Source organism: Alosa sapidissima, chromosome 5, assembly GCF_018492685.1.
Source record: "Alosa sapidissima isolate fAloSap1 chromosome 5, fAloSap1.pri, whole genome shotgun sequence".
Taxonomy (NCBI): domain Eukaryota; kingdom Metazoa; phylum Chordata; class Actinopteri; order Clupeiformes; family Clupeidae; genus Alosa; species Alosa sapidissima.
In genome coordinates this window covers 31,983,745-32,011,648 of record NC_055961.1, presented here as the reverse complement: position 1 = coordinate 32,011,648, position 27,904 = coordinate 31,983,745, and the positions used below count along the sequence as shown (strand labels likewise).

At 44.5% G+C, this 27,904-nt stretch overlaps 1 protein-coding gene across 1 annotated transcript; it reads left to right on the top strand.

The window, feature by feature from the left end:
- The first annotated feature begins 1,399 nt into the window (after nt 1-1,399).
- Nucleotides 1,400-27,545, top strand: ankfy1 (ankyrin repeat and FYVE domain containing 1). Its single transcript, XM_042091462.1, has 25 exons — nt 1,400-1,476; nt 3,825-4,026; nt 4,398-4,516; nt 5,059-5,194; nt 7,043-7,166; nt 7,648-7,797; nt 7,955-8,120; nt 8,645-8,849; nt 9,029-9,097; nt 9,236-9,438; nt 9,706-9,803; nt 10,377-10,587; nt 10,906-11,004; nt 11,260-11,413; nt 12,196-12,364; nt 12,596-12,714; nt 13,033-13,189; nt 13,555-13,755; nt 13,988-14,164; nt 14,565-14,712; nt 15,007-15,097; nt 24,695-24,819; nt 24,975-25,121; nt 25,309-25,399; nt 25,535-27,545. Exons 1-25 carry the CDS (start codon nt 1,467-1,469, stop codon nt 25,665-25,667), a joined length of 3,504 nt encoding a protein of 1,167 aa, XP_041947396.1. The 5' UTR covers nt 1,400-1,466; the 3' UTR covers nt 25,668-27,545.
- The last annotated feature ends 359 nt before the right edge of the window (nt 27,546-27,904 follow it).

Sequence of the window (27,904 nt, the reverse complement as noted above, 5' to 3'; positions counted from 1 at the left end):
CCTTAACTCAGCAAAAATGTCTAATTGAAATGGAATGTGGAAGTGTCTCATGGCAGTGCCATGTGTGAAGTCAATTTTGATCGATGTAACTTGCCAAACATGTCACTGCACCTATTGGTTTACTGGTCAGGTCAGATGTATGAAATAAGTTATATAAGATACATTATTTAAAAGTAGTGCATTTTTCTGACAAAGAAATCTTCTGATCATCTGTTGAGAAAGATAAAGGCCTACAATGTGGAATGTGTGTGTTTTTTTAGGGCAAGCATGTTTGTGTATTAGCTAGTTTTGTTAAGCTATGAAGTCATAGCTCATTTAATCTTTAATATGTACTCAAGGCCAAACCCTGGATATACTCAGTATATCACTGGTTCTGGGGGTATTCCAAGTACTGGTTTATCCAACCTGGGTAAGTTATGGTAAACCTACAAGAAATCCCTATGTCATTGTTTTGTTAGGAGAATGAAGCCATACAGCTCTTCTATTAGGAGGTTTACCATACCTCCTGGTAAACTTACCCAGGTTTGTCACTAAACCACATACTGTACTAGGAATACCCCCTGATGCTGTCAACTTGGACCAACCTGATACCCGTCCATCACCAAAATCTTTTGGACCCAAATTGTGTCAACTTGACTGTTCATATCAACCTTCACAGTAATGCAATCATATCTTTTTAAAAATATTTAGACATTTTAAACTTGAATGAGGTTATGCAACAGGATGTCCCAGAATCAGTTTCCTTCCATGAACTTCTGACATATGTTAGTGACTTCATCCAGTTTTGAGTGGTCTAGACCAGGGGTTCCCAAACTTTCCCACGACAAGGCCCCCCAAATATCACTAGGTTCTGGCCAAGGACCCCCTTGATGTGTTATTAAACCCATCAAGAATAACGGCAAATGTAAAAATACATTAAGCTAATCCTAATAATTATTTTAGCCACAAGCACTTCGCGATGGAGCATACAGTGTGTAAAAAATGTATTACTATTCCCAGTCATCATGGAAAATATAATGTTCAGATATGCAACACATTATTATAATGACATTGTATAACAACCCTCATAGTAATAGGTATATTTAACATTTTTTAAATGTATTTATTTGTTGCTTTTATTTTTTCTTCCAACTTGCTGAGCCCCCCTGGCACCCCCTCGCGGCCCCCACTTTGAAAACCACTGGTCTCTACGAAACTAGGCTACGCTTGTCATTTGGACATGGTCGTAGTCTTTGTCTACTGTCATAGGCTTTCAGTAGCTTACTCTGCGTGTTCACCAGGTGTTCACGTAGGAAACTGACCTACTAGACACGACCCATATTACTCAAAAACCATTGTATGGATAGTTGTGCGCTTCGGCATGGTTTTAATTGGATTGTTTTTGTCTGACGAGTTGCTCCTTGCCCCGCCCAAACATTCTTGACTACGTTCTCTCGCGATAGAGGGTGACTAGCCACGGATCCAACATGGCGGAAGGTATGTGACTGATTTCTTTCATATTTTCACGCCCAAGCTGCTTTTGTCGAGGCGTTATTTAGTGTGGATATCGGCTGCATAATGAAAAATTGAAACTTAGACGTGTCGAGTAGAAAGAATGATGATTCTAATTTACTTTGGCGTCATCGTTTTTATGTTAATTTTTCCAAGCTCACCTCCTGAGTTAGGATTGTCAGTCAAGTGGTGGGTTGGGCGGTGGTACTGTGGCTTATTAATTTGCCGGGTGACTTGTGGCTCCATACTACGGTGGTTGTGTTTAAATGCTGCTGGTACAAAATCCCTTTAAGTCGTAGTGTACGCCAGGTACCATTATGCGTCGCTACAGTGTTATGGTTGCCAATTGTGTTAATTTTTATATAGGTCGCCCTTGAGAGAGAATGGTTAGACAATGAGTGCACTGGTGTAAATTACATGGACTAGTTCTGGTGTCGTTTATTAGCATGTTACACATGGGGTTTAACAGTATCCAACGTTTCTTGGCGTGTTGATTATGACTATGTTGTCTGTTATTAATAAACAGAATCGTTTTTTTCCGTTTGCCAATAAAATGTGTCCTCTAACAACCTGTTCAGCAAAAGAGACCACTTGTCTTGCCGACACCGCAGCAATTAAAGTAGCCTGCACTCATTCATTTTGGAATGGCTGTATGTGAATGTGGCTATCTGGCTGTATGCAACTTACCTTGAGTGTAACACATTTAGTATGTAGACTTACGTTTCACTGTAAAATTATATCGACAATGCGATGAGAGATTTTTGGGGGATCAATCAAGTGCATGAAATAGTGTGCGAAAAGCAATGTTGAGGCCCATCAACAGAATTATAATTTGCGAAATAGGTTGTGATTTCAGGAATTCAATGCGAGGTTGATTGACTCTTCGCTGTCACTAGTAAAGTTTCCGTTGCCATTATCAGAGTTATCTCTATCAGCAGCACCAGCCTGCCGTTTGCATCTGCGCTGGGACAGGTTTAAGTGCAGCAAAAGGGAAAGAGTCTAGGCTAATGCTTTTCAAACTTTCTTTTGCCACCTTAAATTAAGGACTAATCCTGAAGTCTTACCCATTATAGGTTTGCTGTCCAAAGGTTAAGCAATGAGGAGTCCAGCCTACCTTTCACATTAAAAAAGAAAATTGTGTTTTATCCAGACATGCCATTATTTTTCCAGATTATTTTTCCAGATCTTGCATAAAGAGTTCATTGTTCCCACCGCTCAGGTGACTACAATTCTCTTATGCTCATAATAACACTTTATTGCCCTGTTTGAGTCTCCTTGCAAGATAGGTAACTTAGTAGAATTGGATTTTTATTCAAGTTGCATAAGCATTATGGCCTTTATGGGCCTTGTTCATGTCATCCTGAGGTCTTGCTTTTTTGTCACGTTACGGCCAAAACTTGCTGTTTTTGCACTATTGAGCTTTCCTGTTGAGTATAAGTCAGGTGGTTGGGAGTGACTTCCTTAGCCAGCCAGTCGTCAGCCTCGTCCAGTGCCGAGGGCGGGCAGAGGCAAACTGCCTCATCAGCGCTATGTGGAAACCACTAGGCATTCAGGGCCCACAAAAGAAAGAAGGGGGAAGGAAGCAGGAGTGTCTCAGAAGTTGAGACGAGGGGGGAAGCTCAGCTCTGATTTGCCGATTGCAGGGATTGTGACATGAATCACTTTTTTCAGGAAGTGAAGACATGAATCACTTTCTCAGGAACATGAAACTTCACCCGCTCAGCACAGACATATCCCTGCAGAGCATTCTGTCTCCTGGTGGTGAATGCTGTTTGATTCACTGTATATTAATGTAACCTCCAGTGGCCATGATAGTATCAAGCTCAGCCATGTGATCTACAGGACCAATCAGCTTATACTAACACTGATACAATCTGTTGTTCATTTAGACTAATGGGAGACTAAACAGGGAAGGCATAGCCTAGTTTTAGATCTGATTTATCTTCAACAGCAACCATAAACAGTGCTAGTATGCTCCTCCTCCTTAATGATGTTGATGTTTGAAATAAATCTCTTTCCAATGAACAGACCATTTTAGCACAGTTTGTGGCATAATTCACCAATTTAGCCATTGGAAAACTGCCTGGAAAAGATTCTTTCAAGTATTCCCATTCAGGCAGGCATTCACTTTGAGGAAGTCAACTTTGACTCTCTACCTGTTCCCCACGTGCTTTGATGGGCATCTACAATGACCAGTCCTTTCACTGATGTGTCTTCTGTCCCTGCCTTGTGCCCCCCGCTCTCTCCCCCCCCTCCCCCCCCCCCCCTCTCTCTCTCACATTCTCTGTCCCCCTCTGTCACTCTCTCCCTCCTTCCCTCTCTCGCTCTCTCAGAGGAGGTGCAGAAGCTGCAGAAGCACCTGAGCCTGCTGCGGCAGGAGTATGTGAAGATGCAGCAGAAGCTGGTGGAAACGGAGCGCCAGTGCGCCGTGCTGGCGGCCCAGGCCTCAGGCCCGGGGACCTCGGTCGTCAGCGACTCCTTCATCAGCCGCCTGCTGGCCATCGTGGCCGACCTCTACCAGCAGGACCAGTACAGGTGAGGCTGAGACCAGGGCGCTCCACAGGTCCATCTACCCTGGGTTCCTCTGGGTTCTTCTGGGCATGGTGCTTTGCCTGGTCAGGGTAGATGCTGGTGGGTTGTGAACACTGGGGTTGATGAGTGTGAGATGTCTTTATTGACTTATTATTCACAACCGTTGGTGTAGTTTTGTTGCAGTGTTGTTTTGGAATTGAATAGTATCCTGCATCAGTAATGCTCTCACCAGTGCAAATGAGTTCACCTACATGAAGGAATAGTTTGCTTTGTTTTTGTCTCAGCAGTTTAAATTGCGTTGGTTATTTATAGAGGTGGAGGTGGAAGTGTCGTGTTCTACATAAGTGTTAATTATTTGTGTGGTATCTCCTCAGTGACTTAAAAGTGAAAGTTGGAGACCAGAGCTTCAGTGCCCATAAGTTTGTGTTGGCTGCTCGCAGTGATGTGTGGAGCTTGGCCAACATGGCCTCCACCTCCGAACTGGACCTGTCAGGTAAGAGCAGACCACTACCTGCTCAGGAATTCACAAACTTGCGTGGAAGACTAAACTGAGTTTTGTTCTGTTTGCCATAGAGCACGTTTAGCTGTTTTAAATAAAATGTTTTAATATTGTACAGTGTTTCCCACAGAATTGAATTCTATTTGTGTGGCAGGTTTGCAGAATTAACTTGAATGCAATGGTTTTTACCAAATTAGCGCAGCATGGTTATGATGCTAACTAGATTTAAGCACAATTTTTAGTACAACCTGGAAAATCATTGTGTGGTGGTCAATGTTGATATTGTGGTAGGCCGCCACAAATAAGTCAATGTATGGGAAACACTGTTGTAACATTAATGTAGACAGTAATGTGAATTTGTATATGAATGAATTAACAACAAAAATATTATGCTGTGGACTGTATGAAGCTGGTTTGATAACAAACCATATGAAAGTTGGTATGGAGTACCGACTCCTAATCATGGCCGTTGTGTATTTTCCTCTTCGCTGTCTCCCTCCTCCATGGCACTCTCTCCTTACTGATCGGCTCGTTAGAAGCCAAGACAGAGGTTGCCATGGCGATGCTACACTGGGCTTACACGGACGAGCTGGAGCTCAGTGAAGACGATGCCTTCCTCATAGACCTCATGAAGCTGGCCAACCGCTTCCAGCTGCAAGTGCTGCGGGAAAGGTGGGCACGACCCCCCCCCCCCCCCCCCACCCCACCCCCCTGCTCAGCGTTCAAAGAAGCAATAAGCCGCCGCATTGCCTTTAAGACAGGAAGTAATATTGCAGAATTGAATAGGGAGCAGTGAATAGCATGCCATTAAAAGGATTTTCTTAGATGAAGCATGCTTAATATTGAATGAATGAATGCCTTTATTGCCATTGCATTTGAGTACAATGAAATTGTAGAACCACTCTAGTAAGGTGCGTCATCATTGCAACACACACACACACACACACACACACACACACACACACACATATATATATATATATATAATATAGATATCATCATCTCACACACACACATCAGAACATCCACGCCCACATTCTCAACCGCACATGTACTGAATACATCCCACCCATCATTCATAGCAAACACTTTCTCATCTTCCTGCGAGCGCATCCTATCCATGAATATAAAAACGCCACTTGCCCATTCTCACAATAAGTGGATAATAAATATCTAATGTGGATAAAGTGCTGAGTAGCATTGCAATCTGCATCATTAAACAAGTTTAGCTTCATTTAAGACTGTTATTGCTTTGGCAAAGAAGCTATTCCTAAATCTATTAGTCCTTGTTTTTAGACATCTGTTACGGCTCCCTGAATTGTCTTGATTATTTTTTTATTTCCGATGCCAGACCATTGTCTGTTATTTTCTCCCTTCTTTCTTTTTTAACAGTAATGCATCACACCTTAAACCCAGTCTCCTCTTACCAGTAGTTGCTGAACATCGCTGTTGCACCTTTAAGCCCTGTCTGCTCTCACTAGTGGTTGCTGAATGTCAATGCTGAATGTCGATGGCTGTTAAGTGTGGCGTTTCTAAATGTCAGGGGATGTTATTTTCCTCTGTAGGTGTTGTAGGTGTAAACGGAGTAGTGCTAAGTCTAGCAGTGGCTCTGAAAATGTGGACAGCCTTTGTCATAAACGCAAGTCATTAAATTATGCCCTTGGGACTAATTACTTTGGAAGCGGTGGTTAAGAGGGAAGTGGTGTCAAATTGATAATAATCTTGGACAGGGTCTCCCGCCCCTGTGTCAGTTACCCTATCAAAGACACCCTGATCAAAGTGTGTGGAGTAAGGAACAGGCTGATTGGACCACACTGTGATCAATCTTGCATTAAGAGTGCAAGATGAAGTGATGGCTGTTGCTTGTGCTCTGCCATGTGCCTGAGCAGGACTGAGGAACTTGGGGCTTTAGGAATTTAAGAGCATGGGCCCTAAATCCTGTGCTACGTGCTGGGCAATTTGCCCTCTAACTCATACATGTTCTGGGGCTAACACTATTGTCATGACTCAGCAATATCTCAGGGTCTTTATACATTGCCAGTATGTGTTGCAGTCTATTAATGATATCACTCAGTCCTCTAGAAGGTGTGACTATCTGTGTGCCTATCACTTCACACACTTTACCGTTTGCTGTTTGGTTTACTCTCTACTTTTGAACTTGATGTTTTTGGTTTTATGCCTGACTGTTACAATACAAAAACCTCTAGGCTGTACATGACGGGCTAGTTTAAAATGAACGTTTATGCTCCCAGATTAATTGTATAATTATTATTGTATTATTATTAATAATAAATACACTTTTATAGTCATGTAATATTAACCAACGTTTTTTTACATTGTATTCGTTGCTATTGTTAAAAGAGTTTGAACTGAGAAAGCCTTCTTTGGAAAGTATGATCACTCTTTGGTCTCGAGGCTTCACTTTTCACTTCTGACTTCCTACCATTGTAACTGGGAATTAATCATTTGTAATCTGTTGTAAGTTTTGGAAGTGTTAACCTGGTGTGTATGGTATGGCAGGTGTGAGAAAGGTGTGATGTCGTCGGTCAACGTGAGGAACTGCATTCGGTTCTACCAGACGGCTGAAGAGCTGGACGCCACCACGCTCATGAATTACTGCGGGGAGATCATCGCCAGCCACTGGGTGAGTCAGCCTCCGCTGTCTGTCCTCTCCGCAGCCACCTGGCCCACTGTGACTGGACCTCATCACGCAGCACAGTCTCTGTGACCAAGTCCCGAGGCGGTCATACAGGTCGTCCACATTGCTCTGGTCATGTCGAAGACTTCACATCAGAGGAAAATCTGCATGTAGTCGCTCAGGTTGTTTTTCTATCCTGGCGGATTTTGCACGGCTTGACTTCTGACTTCTAAGAGGCTAAATCAAGTCTTACATCACTATTACTCGACGCTCCACCTGCGATTAAAGCCATTTGACAAGATAATTGGATTCCCAGGGGATTGGCAAAGCGCACTGACACATTCATTTATACAGTGACTTCATATAACGTATAACGTGCCCTCCCTGAAGCTGTGAGTGATGACAGAAATGGTTCTGTCACTCTCTGTATGAGTAATGATATCATCCCATTACTGAAGTGGTCCGTCTGTGACTTGTGCTCTGGCAGGATGACCTGAGGAAAGAGGACTTCACCACCATGAGCGCTCAGCTGCTTTACAAGATGATCAAGTCCAAGACGGAGTACCCTCTCCACAAAGCCATCAAGGTGGAGCGTGAAGACGTGGTCTTCCTCTACCTCATCGAGATGGACTCGCAGGTGTGTGACTTTCCTATTCCACATGCTGTATGTCCACCATGACTGATGTTTGTTCACAGTAAAGCGTTTTGGAGAATTACTGCTGTCATGTTGTCATATGGAGAATGTGGACAGAAGTCAAATGAGTCTGACTTGGAATGAATGTTCCTGTTCTTAGCTGCCAGGGAAGCTCAATGAGCTCGACAACAATGGAGATCTGGCTCTGGATTTGGCCTTGTCCCGCAAGCTGGAGAGCATAGCCACCACCCTAGTCAACAACAAGGCCGACGTAGACATGGTGGATCAGAGTGGCTGGAGCCTCCTGCACAAAGCCATCCAGCGAGGTAGGAACACGTGTTGACCTCTGGCTAAATGGGAAGAGGCCCAACTGAATGAAGTGTGCATGTGTTCCATGTTTGAAACCAAAAGATGTGAAAAAATATACCGTGCTGTTGGTGTTGCCCCTTGTCTTGATCAAAGGTTTCTTCCTAGAAGGGAATGAGTTTCTCTTGCCTCTGTCACCTTAGTGTTTGCTTTTTTTAAGCTGATGATGCAATTTTTTTGTGCAATGTTGCTGGGCAGTCATCCTAAGTATTGTGGTTCTGGCATGTTCCCATTGATATTGGTCAACAATTATTTGTCTAAAGAACTTCAATCATCAGTAGACACATTTTCATGATCATGCAACCAGAACACATGGAACTGGTTATGTGGTTGCCCAGCAACATTGCTCAGAAAGTTGCCCCATGTATCATCACGTGTATCATAAGACTCACGTTCAAGCTGGGGCCTGTAAAGTGTATTGAGACCTTTTGTTGTTATGGTGCTATATTGATAAAGCTAAAGCTAAATTGACTTGAATCCACAGGGGATGAGTTTGCCTCCATCTTCCTGATCCGGCACTCGGCGCAGGTCAACGCGGCGACGGTGGGCGCGGTGGAGACGCCGCTGCACCTGGTGTGCTCCTTCAGCCCCAAGAAGCACAGCGAGGAGGTCATGAAGGGCATGGCGAGCATCGCAGAGGCCCTGCTCAAGGCCGGTGCCAATGCCAACATGCAAAACAGCAAGGGCAGGTGGGTAATGTAGTCCAAACCCTTAATGAAGATGTCAGCTCATTTGATAAAAGATGATATGGGTCCTTTAAAGGGAAACAACAGTAATGTGTTTTTTTTTTATTCCTTGGTTGTTAGCTGTTTCGCATTGGTTAAATAAAAGCAGAAGTCTGATTGTATTTCTCGAAACATTTCCTCAGAACCCCTTTGCATGAAGCTGTGGTTTCAGGAAACGAGACAGTTTTCAAGCAACTCCTCCAGTGCAAACAGTAAGTCCAACGAACCACAAACTTACTCACACCAACACACCACACCATCAGAGCAGAGCCCTGGCTAACAACCGCTGCCATATAACACCAGACCACCATCGCCTGCCCCTGCTGTGCCCCCCCCACCCCCCCCCCCAGGTTAGATCTGGAGTTGATGGACCATGAGGGCAGCACGGCGCTCTGGCTGGCGATCCAGTACATCACCGTGGCCTCCGACCCTTCCGTCAACCCCTTCGAAGACAACGCGCCAGTGGTCAACGGCACAACGTTTGACGAGAATAGCTTTGCCGCCCAGCTCATCCAGAGGGGCAGCAACCCCGATGGTCCAGACTCAGCCACAGGTACGCCCCCTCCCCCCCCCACACACACACACATATATACACACACACACAGCCCAGCCGCATCCTCCAAATGATCTTGTCTTCCTGTGTTGCCTGCAGATATGATTAATAGCACCTGGAGTCCGATAACCAAACCAAAAAAAAAATTGGGTCTATTTTTAGATTTGGATTCAAGGTGAAATTCTTGGTGCCTGCCTCTACCTGTGTGTGTGTGTGTGTGTGTGTGTGTGTGTGTGTTTAACCTGTAACTGTCTCCTGTGCTACTAGATAACTGCCTCATGCAGAGGGCGTCCCTTGCCAACAGTGAGGCTGCGGCTCTGTTCTTGGCTACCCACGGAGCAAAGGTCAACCACACCAACAAATGGGTAAGCAGAATCACAGTGCTTAGTGGTCTTTCAGTGGAGGAGCATTTGTGCTTGTGGAGTGTCCGTCTAGACTCCAGAGTAAAAAAAGACCTAGCTGTGTGAACGTATACCTTGTGCAAATATGCTCACATGATGTGAACCTTGCTTGGAACTGGAACCATGTAGCCTTGATGCTGTTGTCACAGTGTGTCCTCTCAGGATAGCTGGAGCACAAGCTGAATCTGATGGCTGGTATTTTACAGAATGTTAGCAGAGAAGTACTTGTACTTTACAGCACTCAGCCTTGCCCTTTTGGCTGGAGCTCAAGTACTTTATGCAGCTATCTTCTTCTTGAGTCTATTCAGTTTTTGTGAGTCTGGTCATAAGCTTGGTAAACCTACTCTTTTGTTCAATTTGATAGTTGTGTGTGTTTGTTTTAGTTTTTGCAAGTTGCTCTGGATAAAAAAAAAATGTTGCCAGAATAAAACTGATGAAAACATTAGCTCAACATACAGCGTGGGCATCTTTGTATCTCATCTTGCATGCATCGCAGAGCTTAAAGCCATCCTTTTTGTCCTTCTCCTCCTGCTGTAGGGAGAGACTCCGCTCCACACGGCCTGCCGCTGTGGCCTGGCCAACCTGACGGCCGAGCTGCTCCAGCAGGGGGCCAACCCCAACCTGCAGACCCAGAGCGCCGTGCCGGACAGTGGGGAGCGTGGCCAAGGCGTCTCCCTCCAGAGCCCCCTCCACATGGCCATCGCCTACAACCACCCCGACGTGGTGTCCGTCATCCTGGAACAGAAAGGTACGGCCCCGGACATCGCTCCCTGACCAGCACCTGTTACACTGACATGTTCTTGCTGTAATGCTTGGCTTTTACGGAGGTCAAGGGTCAAATGCAAGCTGAGCTCTGGAAAGGGTTTTGAGACATACTCTTCAGTTACGATGTTATGATAAAACTGAATTGAAATGAATGATCAAAAGCTAACCTGAACACTTCTTGATGGATTTGCGCAATCATTATGCAATAATTATTAATCATCATCATGTTGTGCATGTTGGAGCATGAGTTTGTCTTGTGTTATTTTGAGTCCTAACCACAACCATTTGTACTGACTTGCAGCTAACGCACTCCACGCCACAAACAACCTACAGATCATTCCAGACTTCAGTCTCAAAGACTCCATGGATCAGACCGTGTTGGGTCTTGCCCTATGGACAGGTAGGTTCGTCTTCGATCAAACAGATGTCTCAGTCATCAAATTCAGAAGTGTATCACTGAAGTAATCAATAATCATGGGATGTTATGTACTGTAATCAACAGATGATTGTAGGTCAGTTTAAGTGCCTAAAAAAAAGTCAAAAAAGCTAAATGAACATTAATTGATTGAAGTGAGAATGAATATGATGTTACAGAAATGCATTTCTGGGACAGGCAAACATGAAGCTTATGTGGGGGTTGTTTTGCCATCACTAGGTATGCACACGATTGCTGCCCAGCTCTTGGGCTCCGGGGCGGCCATTAATGACCCCATGTCAGACGGGCAGACCCTTCTACACATGGCCATCCAGAGGCAGGACAGCAAGAGTGCCCTATTCCTGTTGGAACACCAGGCGGACATCAACGTCAGGTACCAGTGCCCTCAGAACAAGGGGTCAACAAACTAGTTGGCCTGCCCTTTGTGAACAATGGGCATTTAGTGGACTTAATCCAGTGTCATACTTTGAGTGTCCGCGAGTACGTCAGGATCCACTACAGTCCGAGTGACACAGATTTGGTCACCGGAGGGTGTTCGCACAGCTCTTGTCTTTGTACCCTCTACGCTTCAAGGGCACCAACTGTGCACGGACGGAGTGGACTAGAAAGTATAATAATAAGAACAGCTATGCGTCCATGGTGTCTGCAGCTGTGTGTGTTTGTGTCTGCCAGCGAGTATAATCAATAGCCACGTTTACGCGGACAGTTTTTTTTTTTTTTTTTTTGGTCATTCCGAGTACTATTCCGTTTACATGGGGTATGTTCTATTCCGATCAGGTGCTCTCAAGCGCTTTAGAATCTTTGATTCTTTGATCGGAATAGCTGTTGTTGCCTACTTTTCCTTGAGAAGGTACAGCAGTCAATCCTAATGACCGTATACATGACTGTTCATTCAGAATAGGAGCGGACTACACCACCTCTTTCATTCCGATGAAAACTGATTAGATCAGGAATTTTCGTTCCGATTTAGGTGTTTATCTGACAATTTTTATACAGATTGAGCCATTATTCCGTTTCTAATCGGAATAGAAGTGTCTATGTAAACGTGGCTAGTGTGATACTCCTGTTGAAGATTTGAACTGGTCAGTCTCATGCTTTGGCATGGCAGTGGCGTGCCTAGTGGAAAGTAACTGACGTGTGACTGTCTCTGCTCAGGACCAAGGACGGACAGACAGCTCTGCAGTTGGCCATAAGCAACCAGCTCCCCCTGGTGGTGGATGCGTTGTGCACGCGCGGGGCTGACATGTCTGTGGCTGATGACAAGGGCAACCCCCCCCTGTGGCTGGCCCTGCAGAGCAACCTGGAGGACATCGCCTCGACGCTGGTAAGGACGAGGGCCACGGTGGCCCTGAGCTTTTATGGTCAAGTATTGTCCAGTAAAAACCATCACGAGGGTGATCAGGAAACAGGAAGCTAAAACAGTTGCACTTTCCTTGAAGAAGTTGGGTCCTTTTTTGACTCGACAGTCTAATTATTTCTGTGTGTGTTTGGGGGTGGAGCGTACATGTCTGGTAGTATGCCATTGGTTAAGTCTTTGAGTGCTTGCTCCTGATAGGTCAGGCATGGCTGTGATGCCACCTGCTGGAGTCCAGGCCCCGGGGGGTGCCAGCAGACTCTCCTCCATCGCGCCATCGATGAGAACAACGAGGTGACCGCCTGCTTCCTGATTCGCAGGTCGGTGCTCATCCTTACATTACTCCTGTAACTGCAAGATTTCCTATTGAAGGAAAATAGTGATTGCATTGAGTCAGTTATTTGATATAGTTAAGACAATTGCACCTTGCACAAAAGACCTTGCACTGTTTGTGGCTCCTTGTTGCCAGCATCTGTGTAGGAGTTGTAAAATGAAGCATTATTGGGAAGTATGCGAAGTGTTTGATGGGTAGTCACCCATTGGTTGGTCATTGCAGGCCGGAGATGTTTGTTGTATTTTGTCTAATCCCCCCCCCCCCTCATCCGTGTGTGTGTGTGCGCGTGTGTGTGCGCGTACAGTGGGTGTGACGTGAACAGCCCGCGGCAGCCCGGCCCTAACGGTGAGGGGGACGAGGAGGCTCGTGACGGTCAGAGCCCGCTGCACCTGGCTGGCTGTTGGGGCCAGGAGGAGGCGGTCCAGTGCCTTCTGGAGTTTGGGGCCAACGTCAACGCACAGGTCAGTCACACGCCTCCAAGTCGGTCACACACAGTGTTGGTCTCTGAACTATGGTTCTTCCGTGGGGGTGGGGGGATGTTAGGGAGGCGATTGTGGATAATAACGGGTCTATTTTCTGCTGCACAAGATCCCAAGATCAGCTTTTTACTTGGTGACCGATGTTTGGTTGTAATGCAGTCATGTCTTTAGACACATTACATTTTCAAGAACTTTGTTAGTGGATTTCAATTAGATTGCTGACAGAATGCACTGGAGCGGAGTATAGCTGAATAGAATGGAGTCCCCATCAGGGCTCCCTGTCCCCCTTGATCCCTGCTTCTCTGTGACCCCTCACTCTGCTCTCCTGTCCCCTCTGCCGTGGGCAGGACGCTGAGGGCCGGGCGCCCATCCACGTGGCCATCAGCAACCAGCACGCCGTCATCATCCAGCTGCTCATCTCGCACCCGGACATCCGGCTGAACCTGCGCGACCGGCAGGGCATGACGCCCTTCGCCTGCGCCATGACCCACAAGAACAACAAGGCCGCCGAGGCCATCCTCAAGAGAGAGCCGGGAGCAGCCGAGCAGGTGTGTGTGTGTGTGTGTGTGGGCAAGCCATGTGCACTTGCACCAACATCCATTCACATGTTTTTATATGTGGGAAGGGAAAGCATTGTAGACTACATTGTCAGATTCATAGCAAGTGGGCATTTTTGGCTAGCATGGGATGTTGATCTGAATCTCTGTTCACATCTGTTCAGATCCAGGTGTTTTTGTCCGGATGTTTTGTCTCCACTCACACAAACACTATATTGTGCAGGTGGACAACAAAGGGCGCAACTTCCTGCATGTGGCTGTGCAGGGCTCTGACATCGAGAGCGTGCTGTTCCTGATCAGCGTCCAGGCCAACGTGAATTCCAGAGTCCAGGACGCTGCCAAGCTCACCCCGCTCCACCTGGCCGTGCAGGCTGGCTCAGAGATCATCGTCCGCAATCTGGTGAGCCGCCAAAGTGCTGTTGTTTGTCTGACCGCTCCTGATTAGTTTCCCTCCTGTGTAATTGTATATTGTGTGTACCTGTCTGCATGGTCTCTTACTACACCAACCCTTGTGATGGTGGTTGCTAATCATGGTCCTTGGTTCATGAGAACCTTCTCTCTAAGAACCCCTTGAAGATGTGAGCCATGTCGGTCAACCCAGTAAAATGTTGTCTTATTTGAGATCAGCAATATGCAGAACTGACCTGACCACAGCCTGCCAAAAGCCTGTCATGGGAATAAAATCTTGCTTTGCTTGGCTGTGTGTGTGTGTGTGTGTGTGTGTGTGTGTGTGTGTGTGGTCTGTATCTAAGCAGTAGCTATGCTCAAGCTCTTACTCTGTTGTGTGTTGCCATGTGCAGCTTTTAGCGGGGGCCAAAGTGAACGAGCTGACCAAACACCGGCAGACAGCGCTGCACCTGGCCGCCCAGCAGGACCTGGCCACCATCTGCTCCGTGCTGCTCGAGAACGGCGTGGACTTCACCGCCGTCGACGAGAACGGCAACAACGGTGAGTGGCGTGCCCCCCCCACCGACACACACACACAGACATCACCACCACCACCACTACTCATGCCCCGTTGAGTCTGTCTGCTCCTCCACTGATCTCGTGACCCTGTCTGAGTGCTGAGCTACACCCATGCTACACCACTGCATGGTCAATGGGGGAGCCTGACTGGTCTTTGAGGCTGATTGGTGGTTTTAGTGGTTTGTGAATGTGTTTATGCCATGAAGTGCTTCTCTCCCCTCTCTCCACTTACTCACTCACTCACTCACTCACTGTGTTCCTCATGGCTGTTCTCAGCTCTACACTTGGCTGTGATGCATGGTCGCCTGGGCAACGTACGAGTGCTCCTCACGGAGTCCAACATAGATGCGGAGGCCTACAATCTCAGGTGAACACAAACACACCCACACACATATAGTATATAGTGTGTGTGTGTGTGTATATATATATATATATATAATCACACACACACACACATAGTATATAGTATATCTTACTCTTGCTCTCAGCTGCATAGAATATAACCTCTCCACAACTTTGCATTTGTTTTAACCAGTACATATTTTGTGTTGCACCTGCACATATTTTCCATTTGGGACTCAACCTACTCAGTAGGGATCGACCGATATGGTTTTTTCAGGGCCGATACCGATATCAATTATTACCAAAACAGGAGGCCGATAACCGATATGTAAAACCGATATGTCAGTTGTCAAAAAGGGGGGTAGATAGTAAAGGCGATATGCTGCAAAAAATTCACTCAAAAGCATTTAATTATGCAAACTTTTCTTTTGACATACAATTGTCTCTCAACTTGCATCACATGTAAATCCTGTGTATGATATTAATCCAAGAACTGAGTGATGGCAATTATTTTCATAGACTAGGCCTACACAATGGGCTATGTGCTTGTTAAGGGACCTGTCACAAAGAGGATGCTTTGCCATCGTGTGTGTGAGTGCACGAGAGAGGGAGAGGAAGAGGTGCATGCGTGATGGCAAGTGTTACGGTTGAACGAGCAACTAGACTTTTTGACGTTCACTATCGCATATTTAGGACTTGTCTACTTACTATGTAGGCCTAAGGGATAATGTCAGCCGAGATGTCCCGTTATTCACAATTAATGGACGAGGCAGAGGCAAAGAACTCCCGACGCGCAGCACCCGAGTTTGTAGGCTAACTAGTAGCCTAGGCTAAACTCGCTAACGTGCATCAACCGGGAATTCGCTAAATGAAGGAAGTGGGTGCTTTACTTATTGATCCGGATCAAAGAGACAATAGCGTCCAAAGTGGTGTTTTTGTAACTTCAGTGTAGATGATTGTGATTCATTGCAACTTCAGCAATGTAAGGTACCTTCCTTACCTTCGAAAAATAGCTCCGTACAGCTGAAGCCCATCTACACTCTGCCTCAGTGAGAATCCTAAACTTTCAGTTGTGTTCAGTCTTCGATCCTGATTGGCTGCATTCGTGTTAACTAACAAATCAGACGGTGTAGTGGGCGGGACAATGCTCTCGACCACAGAGTAGCAAATGCAGGGAGTGAGAGACACTTTACAGACAAAGTAGCGCGTTTCATTCTTTACCCATTTAATATCGGCTTATCGGTGGAAAAAATGACCGATACCAATTATTATAAAAATGCTAAATATCGGCCCTAATAATTGGCCCGGCCGATAATTGGTCGACCCCTACTACTCAGCATGATGCATGTCCATAGAGCCATGTTATTAAGTCAAGTCAAGTCATTTTTATTTATAAAGCGCATTTAACCTGTACTTAGTACAATCCAAAGCGCTCCACACACAAGACATTGACACGTGAAGACAAACAATGCTGGACGGAGCGGCGTAGTCGCCAGCGTACCCGTGACATCAAGACAAACAAACAATTTACAACATAACAAAAGACACAAGACAGGTGCCGGACAGAGCGGCGTAATCGCCAGCCTACCTGTGACATCACACCAAGACATAGGCTACACAAATAAACAGACAGACAAATAGACAGTGACGGTAAAGCAAGCCTGTCTTTACAAAGACAATAGGCTTACAGAACAAGACCAGACATAAAACATCAAACAAACGGACTCCGCGCTCATGCAGACAAAGATAAAGACAAACAGAAAAACACTCAATAAGTCCGCAGGCAGGTGATGATGCTTCGCTAGCGGTTTAGTCCACAAGTCCCCTTTTAGTCCGGTGAGCAGATCAGCCAGCAGATTAGGGGGCGGTGGCCGTGGTGGTGGGCGGCTCTCTCTTCTCTCCGGCATGGTGATTAAAAAGTCGCTTGCATGATGTTCCTGTACGTTGCTCCTGGACAGTCTAGTGGTGAAACGTAGACCTGCAGCTAGATGGCAGAGGTGTGAAAGTTGGCAGGCGGTGGCATATGGTGAGTTTGAGTTCCCTTGGCAGACGATGTAAAAGTTCATACCAGCAGCTTCTCAAGGTGAAATCCTGACACAGCTTGTGCGTTGACGTCTTGATGGTTGACGATAGTGGATAGCTAGTTAGTTAGCTAGCTAGCATCACTACGTCGACATCCAGACGTCAGATGACAGTTCAGCTCAACTAACACTCAAAAGCTCACAGTCAGCTCCCACAGATGTAATATCTCACCAGACACCGAGAAGTGCAGTCATCAGGCATATTAGCGACAGGCAGAATCCTCACTAGTGGACGTGGATGTTGTGGTCGGGGTCTCGGACTCAAACAGGTGTTAGGCTAGTGACAAACCGAGTTGAAAAAAGCGCCTACAGATGCTCATTATGTTCATCTTCAAGAGTGCACACTTCGACAGGACACATTTATACATAAAAAGACGAAAAGGACAAACATTCAAACATAAACAAGAAGCTAGACGGAGCGGCGTGACTCGCCAGCGTACCTGTCTTAATAAATCTTAAATTAAAAACAAATCCTCATTAGCATTGCGTGGTCAGCTGATATAGCCAGATGACCTGACTCTCGCCAGATGAATTTCGTTCCTCCTAGCTCCACTCATCCATCTGGGATCGATCCATTGGAGTGGTGCTCCAGAAGGCTGGGCCTTATTAAAAAATCCTTGCATAAGATTGGATAAGCCACTTGTCCGTCATCTATTGACGTGCTACTTCAACCACTCACATCAAAGCTAATCCTTGACGCTGAGAACAGTCTCACAGTCGCTTCTACGCTACGTCACATCTATGAAACTCCCGCCCTGCATCCTGATTGGCTCTACCATACAATCTCGTGCCGAAATCACTCTCAACGGAACCGATTTCAGTTGGATGTGAGTGGAGCTAGACAGAATGAAATTCATCTGGCGAGAGTCAGGTTAATAGCCAGATGGTATTAGATAAAATAGGTTGGGCCAGAATACCCTAGACCAGGGCTATTCAACTAGCGGCCTGTTGAATTTTACCTGCGGCCTGCCCACAAACTGCCTTCAACTGGTTTTCTTGACTACAAGGATACAAGGAAGTTTATTGTCACATGCATATAGTTACTGGAAGTAAGAAATGCAGTGAAATTATGTCTGGTGTCAGCCTATTTGTGCATTTATGGGGGGATGGGGGGGGGGGGGGTAAAAAGTGCAGTAGAAGAGGGGTTTAGTAGATTAAGTGGCAAGGGCTGCATAAGAAAGGTGGGGGAGGACTATGCTATAATCAATAAAATAAGCAGTGATTGGCTACAAAAGTAAACAATGTCGCGTGGCTCGCGCCTGTCACACTGCGCTGTCAGATATAGGGTGCGTTTGTAAATTCAATCTAACACACTAAAAATAGAATAACACATGATTAAAAAGTTTCAGTGTGCTCGGAGCGCTCGGTGTGGCAATTTACGAACTCACCCATAACAGGAATTCCCGCGTTGGCAGCAGTAATCCTAATGTTAAAGATTTGTTAACAATGTCTCTCTGAAACACAAAATTGATGATGAAAACGGCAGTTCTAGTCAGAAAGGACCGACTGTTTACATTGCCGTCAACATCAAGTCACAAACCGAAGTGTTTACTGTGCAATGAATGCATTTCGGTAATGATAGCCTACTGTTAAGTGGCAAAGGAGTAAAGTCTCGGTCACTTTTGTACGGAACAAGAGAGAGCTATAATAGCCCATTCGCCTGAACATTGACTCGTCACCCGATGCAAGACCCGATGCTGCTTGTTTGTCAGTATGTTGGATGTTAATGATCGTTAGCCCATCACTTGATTGAGGCATTAAAATGCTGCTTATTCTTTGTCAGGATAGTTTTCTCTGGTTTCTTTTAAAAATATGAGCTATGACAGATGTTGGGTATCCATGTTATATATTCCATCCCATGACACTGTTTTACTGGTTTATTTCACAAATAATCTGGACCTGCTCTATAGGCCTAAGCACCCTTATGTCTGTTTGGAATTGTTTTGAGAGCCTATTGTTGTATCTCAGAATAAAGGAATGTCCACCAGATCCAGTATTTGTGCAGAGGTGGAAAGTAACGAAATACATTTACTCACGTTACTGTATTGAGTAGTTTTTCTGTGTATTTTGTATTTTTTAAGTAGTTTATAAAATCGGTATTTTACTTGATTACATTTTGAGTGAAGTATTGTAGGCTACTTCGCTACATCAAAAATCCCATCCGTTACTTTAGTAAAAAAAAAAGTTAAGACTAACGAAAACAGAAAGGGAGAGAAAAAAAAATTGCGCCCTAAACCACTAGCCTAGTGATAATGATCAGCATGTAGCCTACAACAGGACATGAATCAAGCTGACGCCATGCAGTCTTTCTAAAAAGTGATGGAGATGGAGCTGGATCACGAGATGCATCAGATTAGCCTAACCTATGAAAGTCTATGTTCCGCTATTCCAATGGGTTGTCTCAGTTCGTTTTAGCACCAATGATTGCGGAGATATTCAAGCAAACACCATGGGATTTCGTGTTGTGACGTTTGTGCTCACCTTTCTTTGGAAAGAAGTTTATTAGCAGTTGTTTCCCCTCATTTTGATGTCTCTCTTTTTCCTGTTTTGGCCTTTGTTTTTAGTAACCTGACTTGGCTTTCTTGGAGAAAAACATTGCACCAGCAGCACAACAATTAGCGGTCCACTACTAGCGATGCTCAACTAAATAAACAAAAGATAGACTACCTTATGAATCGTGCAGGCGGACTAAACCATTTAGCTCTTTAGCAAGGGAGAGTGAGAGTGACCTTAGACAGTTTTCACTATGTTTTGTATACAAAATCCAGTCAGTCAAACTTTACATTTCGTCTGACATTCATTTTGACATTTAATTTGGAAGTTAAAATATTCAGGTAAAATAAATATATGGTGGAAATAAGTATTGAACGCTTAATTTTTTTTTTCAGTAATTAGCCTAATAGTCCAGTGGACAGCCCATAGAGCCCCATTGTGGACCCGGAAATGTTGAGTACACCAAAATTTTATGATGGAAATATATAGTATGGGTTCCCAGCATGCAGAAACTGCCGGATGCTAATTTGCATATGTTGGGCAATTTGTGTAATTGCGCTAATTAGCATAAATTAGCATAATAGCCTATATTGATCATATTATAAGAGCTGCTTGGCCAAAATGGACAATGTTAGTATGTTTGTAGGGGTTACTGGAGATGCTGAGTCCATATCTGACATTTTATTTTCAAGATTCAAAAACACTATTTAAACTTGGTTTAGTCACATTTTACTCTCATTAAGCTGATTTTGCTGAGTTTTTTGATACAATTTAGAAAGATTTTTGGAGGATAAGGCTGTAACGATATACAGTAGGGCTGTAACGATACACCAACCTAACAATTCGATTTGTATCATGATTTTTGACCTCTATTTTTGTTTTGTTTTTTTTTGTTGTTTTTTTGGAGGGGGGACTAGACATTTCAATAGCCTACCTTAGAATACCAGAGGATTACAATGTAATATATCTGTATTATTTTATATCCTGATATAAAAAGAGAGAATACTGAATGTCTGATATTTATGACAGCACACTTTATGCAGATTTGCCTATAGCTTAGGCCTACTATTTCTATTACAACTCCACCACATTCAGCTGTCTGGTTGAAGCCTGGAAATATTGTAAACAAAGTAGCATAGTTGGCTAGCTTATCCTAGTCTACTGATTGGACTGTTCAGTTTCCTCGTGTGTTTAATGTAATACTGTTCTCCTTGGGACAAGCCTTTTGGGAAACATTGGTATTGAGATGATCATTCAGTTCTCCCAGAATCCCTAGCGTGAAACATTGTGGGAATCTCAAGCACAGTCCAGCACGCTGGCGTTGCACAGCTCCCCCAACAAGCCATTGCCATCCTCGGCGCGGGCGTTCCCACATTCAGTCCAGCAATTAGTCTCTGCCACTGCCACACAGCAGGTGGGGTGCACACACCGCAAGAGCCCTACTCACCCTGGGGAACCACAACCACCAGCGGCCCAATGCGGGGCGTGCTAGTAGTCACCTGGTCTGTCGCGTCTCGTCCCCAGCTCCCTTCAGAGAACGCCCTCAGGTCGCACTTTCGCAGTGTGCACCACCGCAACGTTCCTCCAACACCTGGCGGGGCTTAGCCTCCACTGCCACAGACTCCCCGGCGCTGAGCACCGTAACTGGCACTGCACCTCTGATGCTCCACTCCGTCGTCTCGCCAGTCGGGGTAGCAGACTCCAGTTCCATCGCAGCCGGACCACGCTGCGCACAGCTACAGCTACCGACGTTGGTGTCCCTCCTCTGCTGCCTTGTCGCAGAGCTGTCCTCCGCTGTTCCGGCCGCTCCACACCGTCATGATCGCGCCATGGCCTAGACCTTCTCTCTGGCTCGTGCCATCGGATTTCACACAACAAACTTTTTTCCCCCTTATTTTTCTAAAGAGCACCGGCGAACAGGCCGACTCGAACAGGCTCCGCCAACCGTACATTCTCAAGGCACCACCTCCTTGCCACTCCACCTCTGCTCTGCTCCAGTTCACGTATTGAACGTGCCTACTGAAATTTCTTCAACACTTTGTGGAAAAGCCTTTGTTTGTAAAGACAGCTTCAAGAGATTTTCCTGTATGACGAAACTTATTAGTCGCAGTATCAGGTGTGATTTTGGCCCATTGTTCTAAACAGATTCCAGGGGTCCCTCTTGTGAATCCTGATCTTTAGTTACTTCCAGAACTGTTTAATTGAATTTAATTGAATTGGCTGCCTTCAAGTCTTTCTGGAGCTTTCTCCGAGTGGTCCTTGGCTCTTGGAATTGACTATCCTTCTGACCCTGGTCAGAAATATTGCAAGGAGATCCTGTGCAAGGCCGGTTGATGATGCAGTGATGTTTCTTGCAGACACTTGCAGATAATGGCTCCCATGCTGCTTACTGGAAGATTCTGAAGTTTTGAAATGCATCTGTAACCAGTTTCATTGATATGTTTTGCAACAATAAGGTTGCAAAGGTCTTGGGAGAGCTTTTTGCTTTTATCCATCATGAAATGTTTCTTGTGTGACACCTTGGTAATGAAAAACCTTTTTATAGCCCATCAATATGTAGGCTACTAACCAAGCTTATATTAATTTGCACAGATAGAAAGGATAACTACTCTCTAACTACTTACAGATTCCAGCTCGTTTCTTCCCTTTCCTTGCCTTAGTGCTTTTTCTTAGCGTGTTCAATACTTTTTCCCTGTGTTATTCCACGTCATTACACATGACTCTACTTATGGAGTTGTTTGGATTTTTTATGTGTGGGTTACCTGAGTTATTACTAATGCCTGGTGAAAATGTTGTGCCCCCTGTATTCCACTTTTCAAGGGCCCTCTCCTCCATTGTATAAGTATAAGTATATATACTTTTTTGATCCCATGAAGGAAATTTGGTCTCTGCATTTAACCCAATCGGTGAATTAGTGAAACACAAACAGCACACAGTGAACACACAGTGAGGTGAAGCACACACTAATCCCGGCGCAGTGAGCTGCCTACTTCAACGGTGGCGCTCTGGAGCAGTGAGGGGTTAGGTGCCTTGCTCAAGGGCACTTCAGCCGCGGCCCACTGGTCGGGGCTCGAACCGGCAACCCTCCGGTTACAAGTCCAGAGTGCTAACCAGTGGGCCACGGCCCTTGGGCCCATTGGGGCCCTATACTTCCCACTTTCCCCCCCAGTTCGACGGCCTTTAATCTGCTGAACCTTCTGCTCGTTTCCAAATATAAAAAAAACTCTCTGCAACTCAACATTGGCCTGCCTGTCTCAGCTGCTTGTGAGGGGCTTTTCAGTTGTGCTGGATTACTGTTCACTGCAAAGCGACCCAAGGATGAATGCAACTAACTTTGAAAATCAACTACTGCTCAAACTTAAAGGAGAACTCCGGTGATTTTTCACATAGATCTCCATTTCTCAACGTCCTTATCAGGCAAGTACCTCCACTCGGCAGCCATATTGCAACACTTTTTGGGCACTTATCGTGCATCTATTTCAGCAGAAATGCGTGTGCGTAAGGCTTCACGACACCAATCTTGCTTCAGCAGCGAGATCACGACAGATGATTGGCACGATGTCTTCACAGTACACCACATGATTGGCTCAATGTATTTTACAACACACCACATGATTGGCTCAATGTATTCACATGTCGACGTTTTGCCGCGGAAGGGTTGTGATATGTGTAGACAACTGCCATATTGGCGTTACAAACTAACCACATGCATTACTATGGAGGTTTTTTGAGTGCTGTATCTCCTCATTAGAAAGTCTCTGGTAAAACTGGTTGTTCTGGTACCCCCCCCAAAAAAAAAGTAACTAAGTAACTTTTACTTAAAGTACATTTTAAATGAACTACTTTTTACTTTTACTTGAGTACATTTTCAGATCGGTACTTGAGTACTTGTACTTGAGTAATATTTCATCAAGGTATTGGTACTTTTACTTGAGTACAATATTTTCGTACTGATAATAACTAATTTAATAACTGAACTTATTAAATGTAGCTGGATACTTATGAACACATGTATGAATGCATGTTTATATGAAATGACTATTGTGGCTATATATATATATATATATATATATATATATATATATATATATATATATATATATATATATATATATATATATTCCACTGCTTGGTTGAATTTCCCTTTGTCCTAATTTAGAACGACCATTAACCGTATGTTATTTGCACACCTATGAAGTAGATCCATTTTTTTGGCCGTATCACACTTGTATATTAATTCGCCGGACTTGTGAAGTTTAAATGAGGTGTCACGTTGCATCCGAGCTGTAAAATGCAGACGTTCAGAACATAGCAACATTGTAGCATATGACGGGATTGATGACAGCAGGCTTAGTAAAATAGCGATGTTTCAAAGCTAAAGTTCATCAGAATCTTGGGATACGCCCGCTTGACAACAGGAGAGATAGAACCATAGACAGTAAAAGAAAGGATAGAACAAACGACTGGCCTTTGGCCGTAGCAACCATCCATTTAGAACTAGTAACGGCAGTTTGTCATGCAAGTTGAGAAATTAGTTGATATGTGTTGGAAGAAAGTAGTTCTACAAACAATACAAGTTTTAGCGATTAAAACGTTTAAATTGTAACAGGAAAGTAACACAACGCAAGTGGCAACAGTGGAATAAGCGGGATAGACTCCACGGTGGTCTGTTCACAGAAGTTAATGCACTTACGAGGCACTGCGCTTCGCGTCATATATATAGACCCTTTCAAGAGAGTTCCATTATCAGCATCATAGTTGGCCCCACAAGACTTCCTTTTTAACATTCCATATGTTATCTTAATGCAGAGGAAGTAGATTGGGGCCCAAATAGAACGTTCAAGCATTGTTTTTGTTTTTATTGTTGAAAGGGTCTATATAGCCACAATAGTCATTTTAGCAACGCCATATTTTGGGTGGCCCGCGAAGACCCAATGGTTGTCCCGTCTGGCCCACTTGGTAATGAAGTTGAATAGCCCTGCCCTAGACAGCTGTATCTCAAGTATGAGCTACCATTACATGTGTACATAATGCCTATTGATTTCCAGGGGCCAGTCACCAATGCATGTGCTCGGTCATTATGGGAAGGAGAACGCTGCTGCCATTTTCGAGCTCTTCCTGGAGTGCATGCCTGAGTACCCCCTGGACAAACCGGACAATGAAGGGAACACGGGTAGGTGGACACAGTGGTGAATTTATCCTGACACCGTGGCCATGATCGCCCGAGGGCTCAAGGCGGATGTGTACTGTACACTTCTTACTTCACATTCTATTTTAGAAACCTTCTTGATCCCAGGTTAATTGGCTGCTGTTGTGTGTGCTACTCAGTTCTTCTGTTAGCCTACATGAAAGGAAATGCCAACCTGTGCCGTGCCATCGTGAGGTCAGGCGCTCGTCTGGGCGTCAACAACAACCAGGGCGTCAACATCTTCAACTACCAGGTGGCAACCAAGCAGCTGCTCTTCCGCCTTCTAGGTAAGTGAGGCTCTCAGATGGCCATCACTAAACACACTGGGACTGCTCTCACATGGCCATCACTAAACACACTGTGACTGCTCTCAGATGGCCATCACTAAACACACTGGGAATGCTGGTGTAGTGTGGGCAGCATGGTGTGTCCAGTGAGATGACCGTGTCAGTTTTTTTCCCTTTCCTCATGCAGATATGCTATCCAAAGAGCCTCCATGGTGTGATGGATCAAACTGCTATGAGTGCACAGCCAAGTTTGGAGTGACCACAAGAAAACATCACTGGTAAGCATTGGCCTCCAACAAAATGTTATATTATGTTGTATTATATTATATTATATAATATTATATTATATTATATTATACACCATTCTTTACCAAACATTTTTTTTCCCTTCTCTGTGTCCATTTGCACCTCAGCCGTCACTGTGGACGCTTGCTTTGCCACAAGTGCTCTGTGAAGGAGATCCCCATCATCAAGTTTGATTTGAACAAACCCGTGCGCGTGTGTGACATCTGCTTCGACGTGCTGACTCTGGGCGGGGTGTCCTAACACTCACCGCCGCCGCCGTCGAGAGTGGAGGGCATCAATCGCTGCGCCAGAGAGGCAGGTTGGCATCGAGGTGTGGCACATGCCAATGGAATGAAGTGGCAAAGAAAACAAGAGGCCCTGGACAAAATATATATAAATATATATATATATGTATTTGGACCACAACTTACTGTACTATTCCAGTCTGTCAGAGGAAACAACAAACAAAAAAATCAAGCGATGTGTATGTTATAGCTGTACTTTTTTAGAAGTGCACCATCATCTGGGGATCAACCTGACGAGGTGTTAGAAGGAGAAAGCGGCTTAGCTGATGAAGGCGATTCCAAGGTTGCTGCCAAGTCCATGTAATCAACCTCAGATCTATCACGGTCATGCATTATGAGTATTACAGATTAGGGAGATGAAGATGGAGGAGATGATATTTGAGAGACCAAGCCAAGTCATGGTAAGACGTTGATATCATTTTACGTTTAGCATTTAAACCCCACAGATTCGTCATTCATGAAGGGCGCATACCCTACCATACACAGTACAGGCAAGACATTCTCAATCAACATTAGAGCAGCGCTCAAATTGTATATCGAAAACAGTTCATGGCACCACATGCAGTGGACAAATCCTCACAGAAAGATTTGTTTGTTTGAGTCCCCTGTGTGACGCAGGAAGGTGTTTGTTAATGGGAGGGACCAGTGGACCTAATTAGAGGAATTTGTGTAACTGTCTCCAAAAACAATATGATGCTGAGCCAAAGGGCAGTGGTCGACCTCAAATGTTCTGAGTGATTTTCTGGTTCAGTCCCTAAGCTCTCGGTCATGAGGGAAAGCTTCTGGTTCTGGCTGTGCTGTTGGCCAGGCATACTGTGTTTTAGGAACAAAACATGTTTTCTGAAACTATCATTTTAATCAATGATTCATTGAAGTGTGAAGTGGTATAACACTAATACAATAAAGAGGAAGTGTATTTACACTTAAACGAACATCGCCTTGCCAGCCCTGTCTTGCATCTTCGTATACATTCAAGGACATTGTCAACAGTTCAAAGGGCCGTTATGAACAGGTCGACTTCGGCATTGTTGATTCATATACCTACATTTTGTCTGTGAACATTATTTCCATCTCCTTCATGATTTTCAGTATGTATTACCCAGACAATAGTGCAGTCTGGAATGGATCAGAGTTGGGTTTGGATCCATTCCAGTTTGTAGCTATGTGGGTAGTAAGAACTGCACTTGTGGAATCAGCTTGTTTACGTTTGTTTTGTTTCTCTGTAAACTTTTCAAGTAAAGACTGTCCTTCGGGTGGAACAAACAGTTGGATGACACACCTACTATGCATATGCATGCCATTTAATTTGCAGCCTCAGTGTTGTATCATAATCATGTTCATTGCTCTTTAAGGGCACCAAAGGATCCATTCCATTCAGTCTTTGGCCTATGTGTGTGAGTTGTGGGAGATCTTGCTCTATATTTTTTTTGTATTTTTGATTTTGCATAAATTCATGTTATCTTGACCTATCATGTTTTAAAATGCTTCTCCGTGACAGAGCTGAACAGGTGCACTTTATCAAATTACATTTTGACATTTCTGATCAGTCTATGGTCCGCTCTAGGTATTGTTAAATTGTACAGATAAAATGTATGATATTTTTGACCACTACAACTGTTTTGTACTTAATGCAGTTTGTGCTTTTTTGTCTATGTGACAAACCTAAATCTCGCCTCTTAATCTTTTATGCACATTGTTTAATCTTTTATGCACATTGTATCGTATCTGTATGCTCAGATATCTAGCCTGTCACTTCCTCTAGTATCCTTTTCAAGAAAGGGAGGACAACTTTACATAAAGGTCATAATAATAAAAATAGCCTGATATAACCATGTTCACATCTTTGCTTATTTTGCATTGTCTGTGTAAATTATAATGGCAGCGCCAAACACAAGTCCTTCATGAAGGTTAATTTGTTCATACTAATGTGAACACAGAAAATCAACTAGTCTGGGAAATTACATCTCTGATTTTTGGATACTTCTTTATTTATGTGCCCAATTTCTCAGCAATACCATCAGGTGAAACCCATCCATCTTCTTTAATTTCAGGCCTAACAGTAATAAATCAAACATTCTCCCTAGGCCATGGAGAGAGCTGTTGATCTTATGCGTGTTGCTGTGTCCAGCTCCTGTTGTGGGTCATAGTGAGTGGCTATAACAAAACCACATTGCATTTCTACAGCACTTTTTA

What these genes read in the sequence shown, in the direction of transcription:
- ankfy1 (XM_042091462.1), top strand. An exon ending in CGACGAGAACGGCAACAACG is followed by an intron (nt 14,713 to 15,006) that starts GTGAGTGGCGTG and finishes GGCTGTTCTCAG; the next exon opens with CTCTACACTTGGCTGTGATG. An exon ending in GCTGCTCTTCCGCCTTCTAG is followed by an intron (nt 25,122 to 25,308) that starts GTAAGTGAGGCT and finishes TTCCTCATGCAG; the next exon opens with ATATGCTATCCAAAGAGCCT.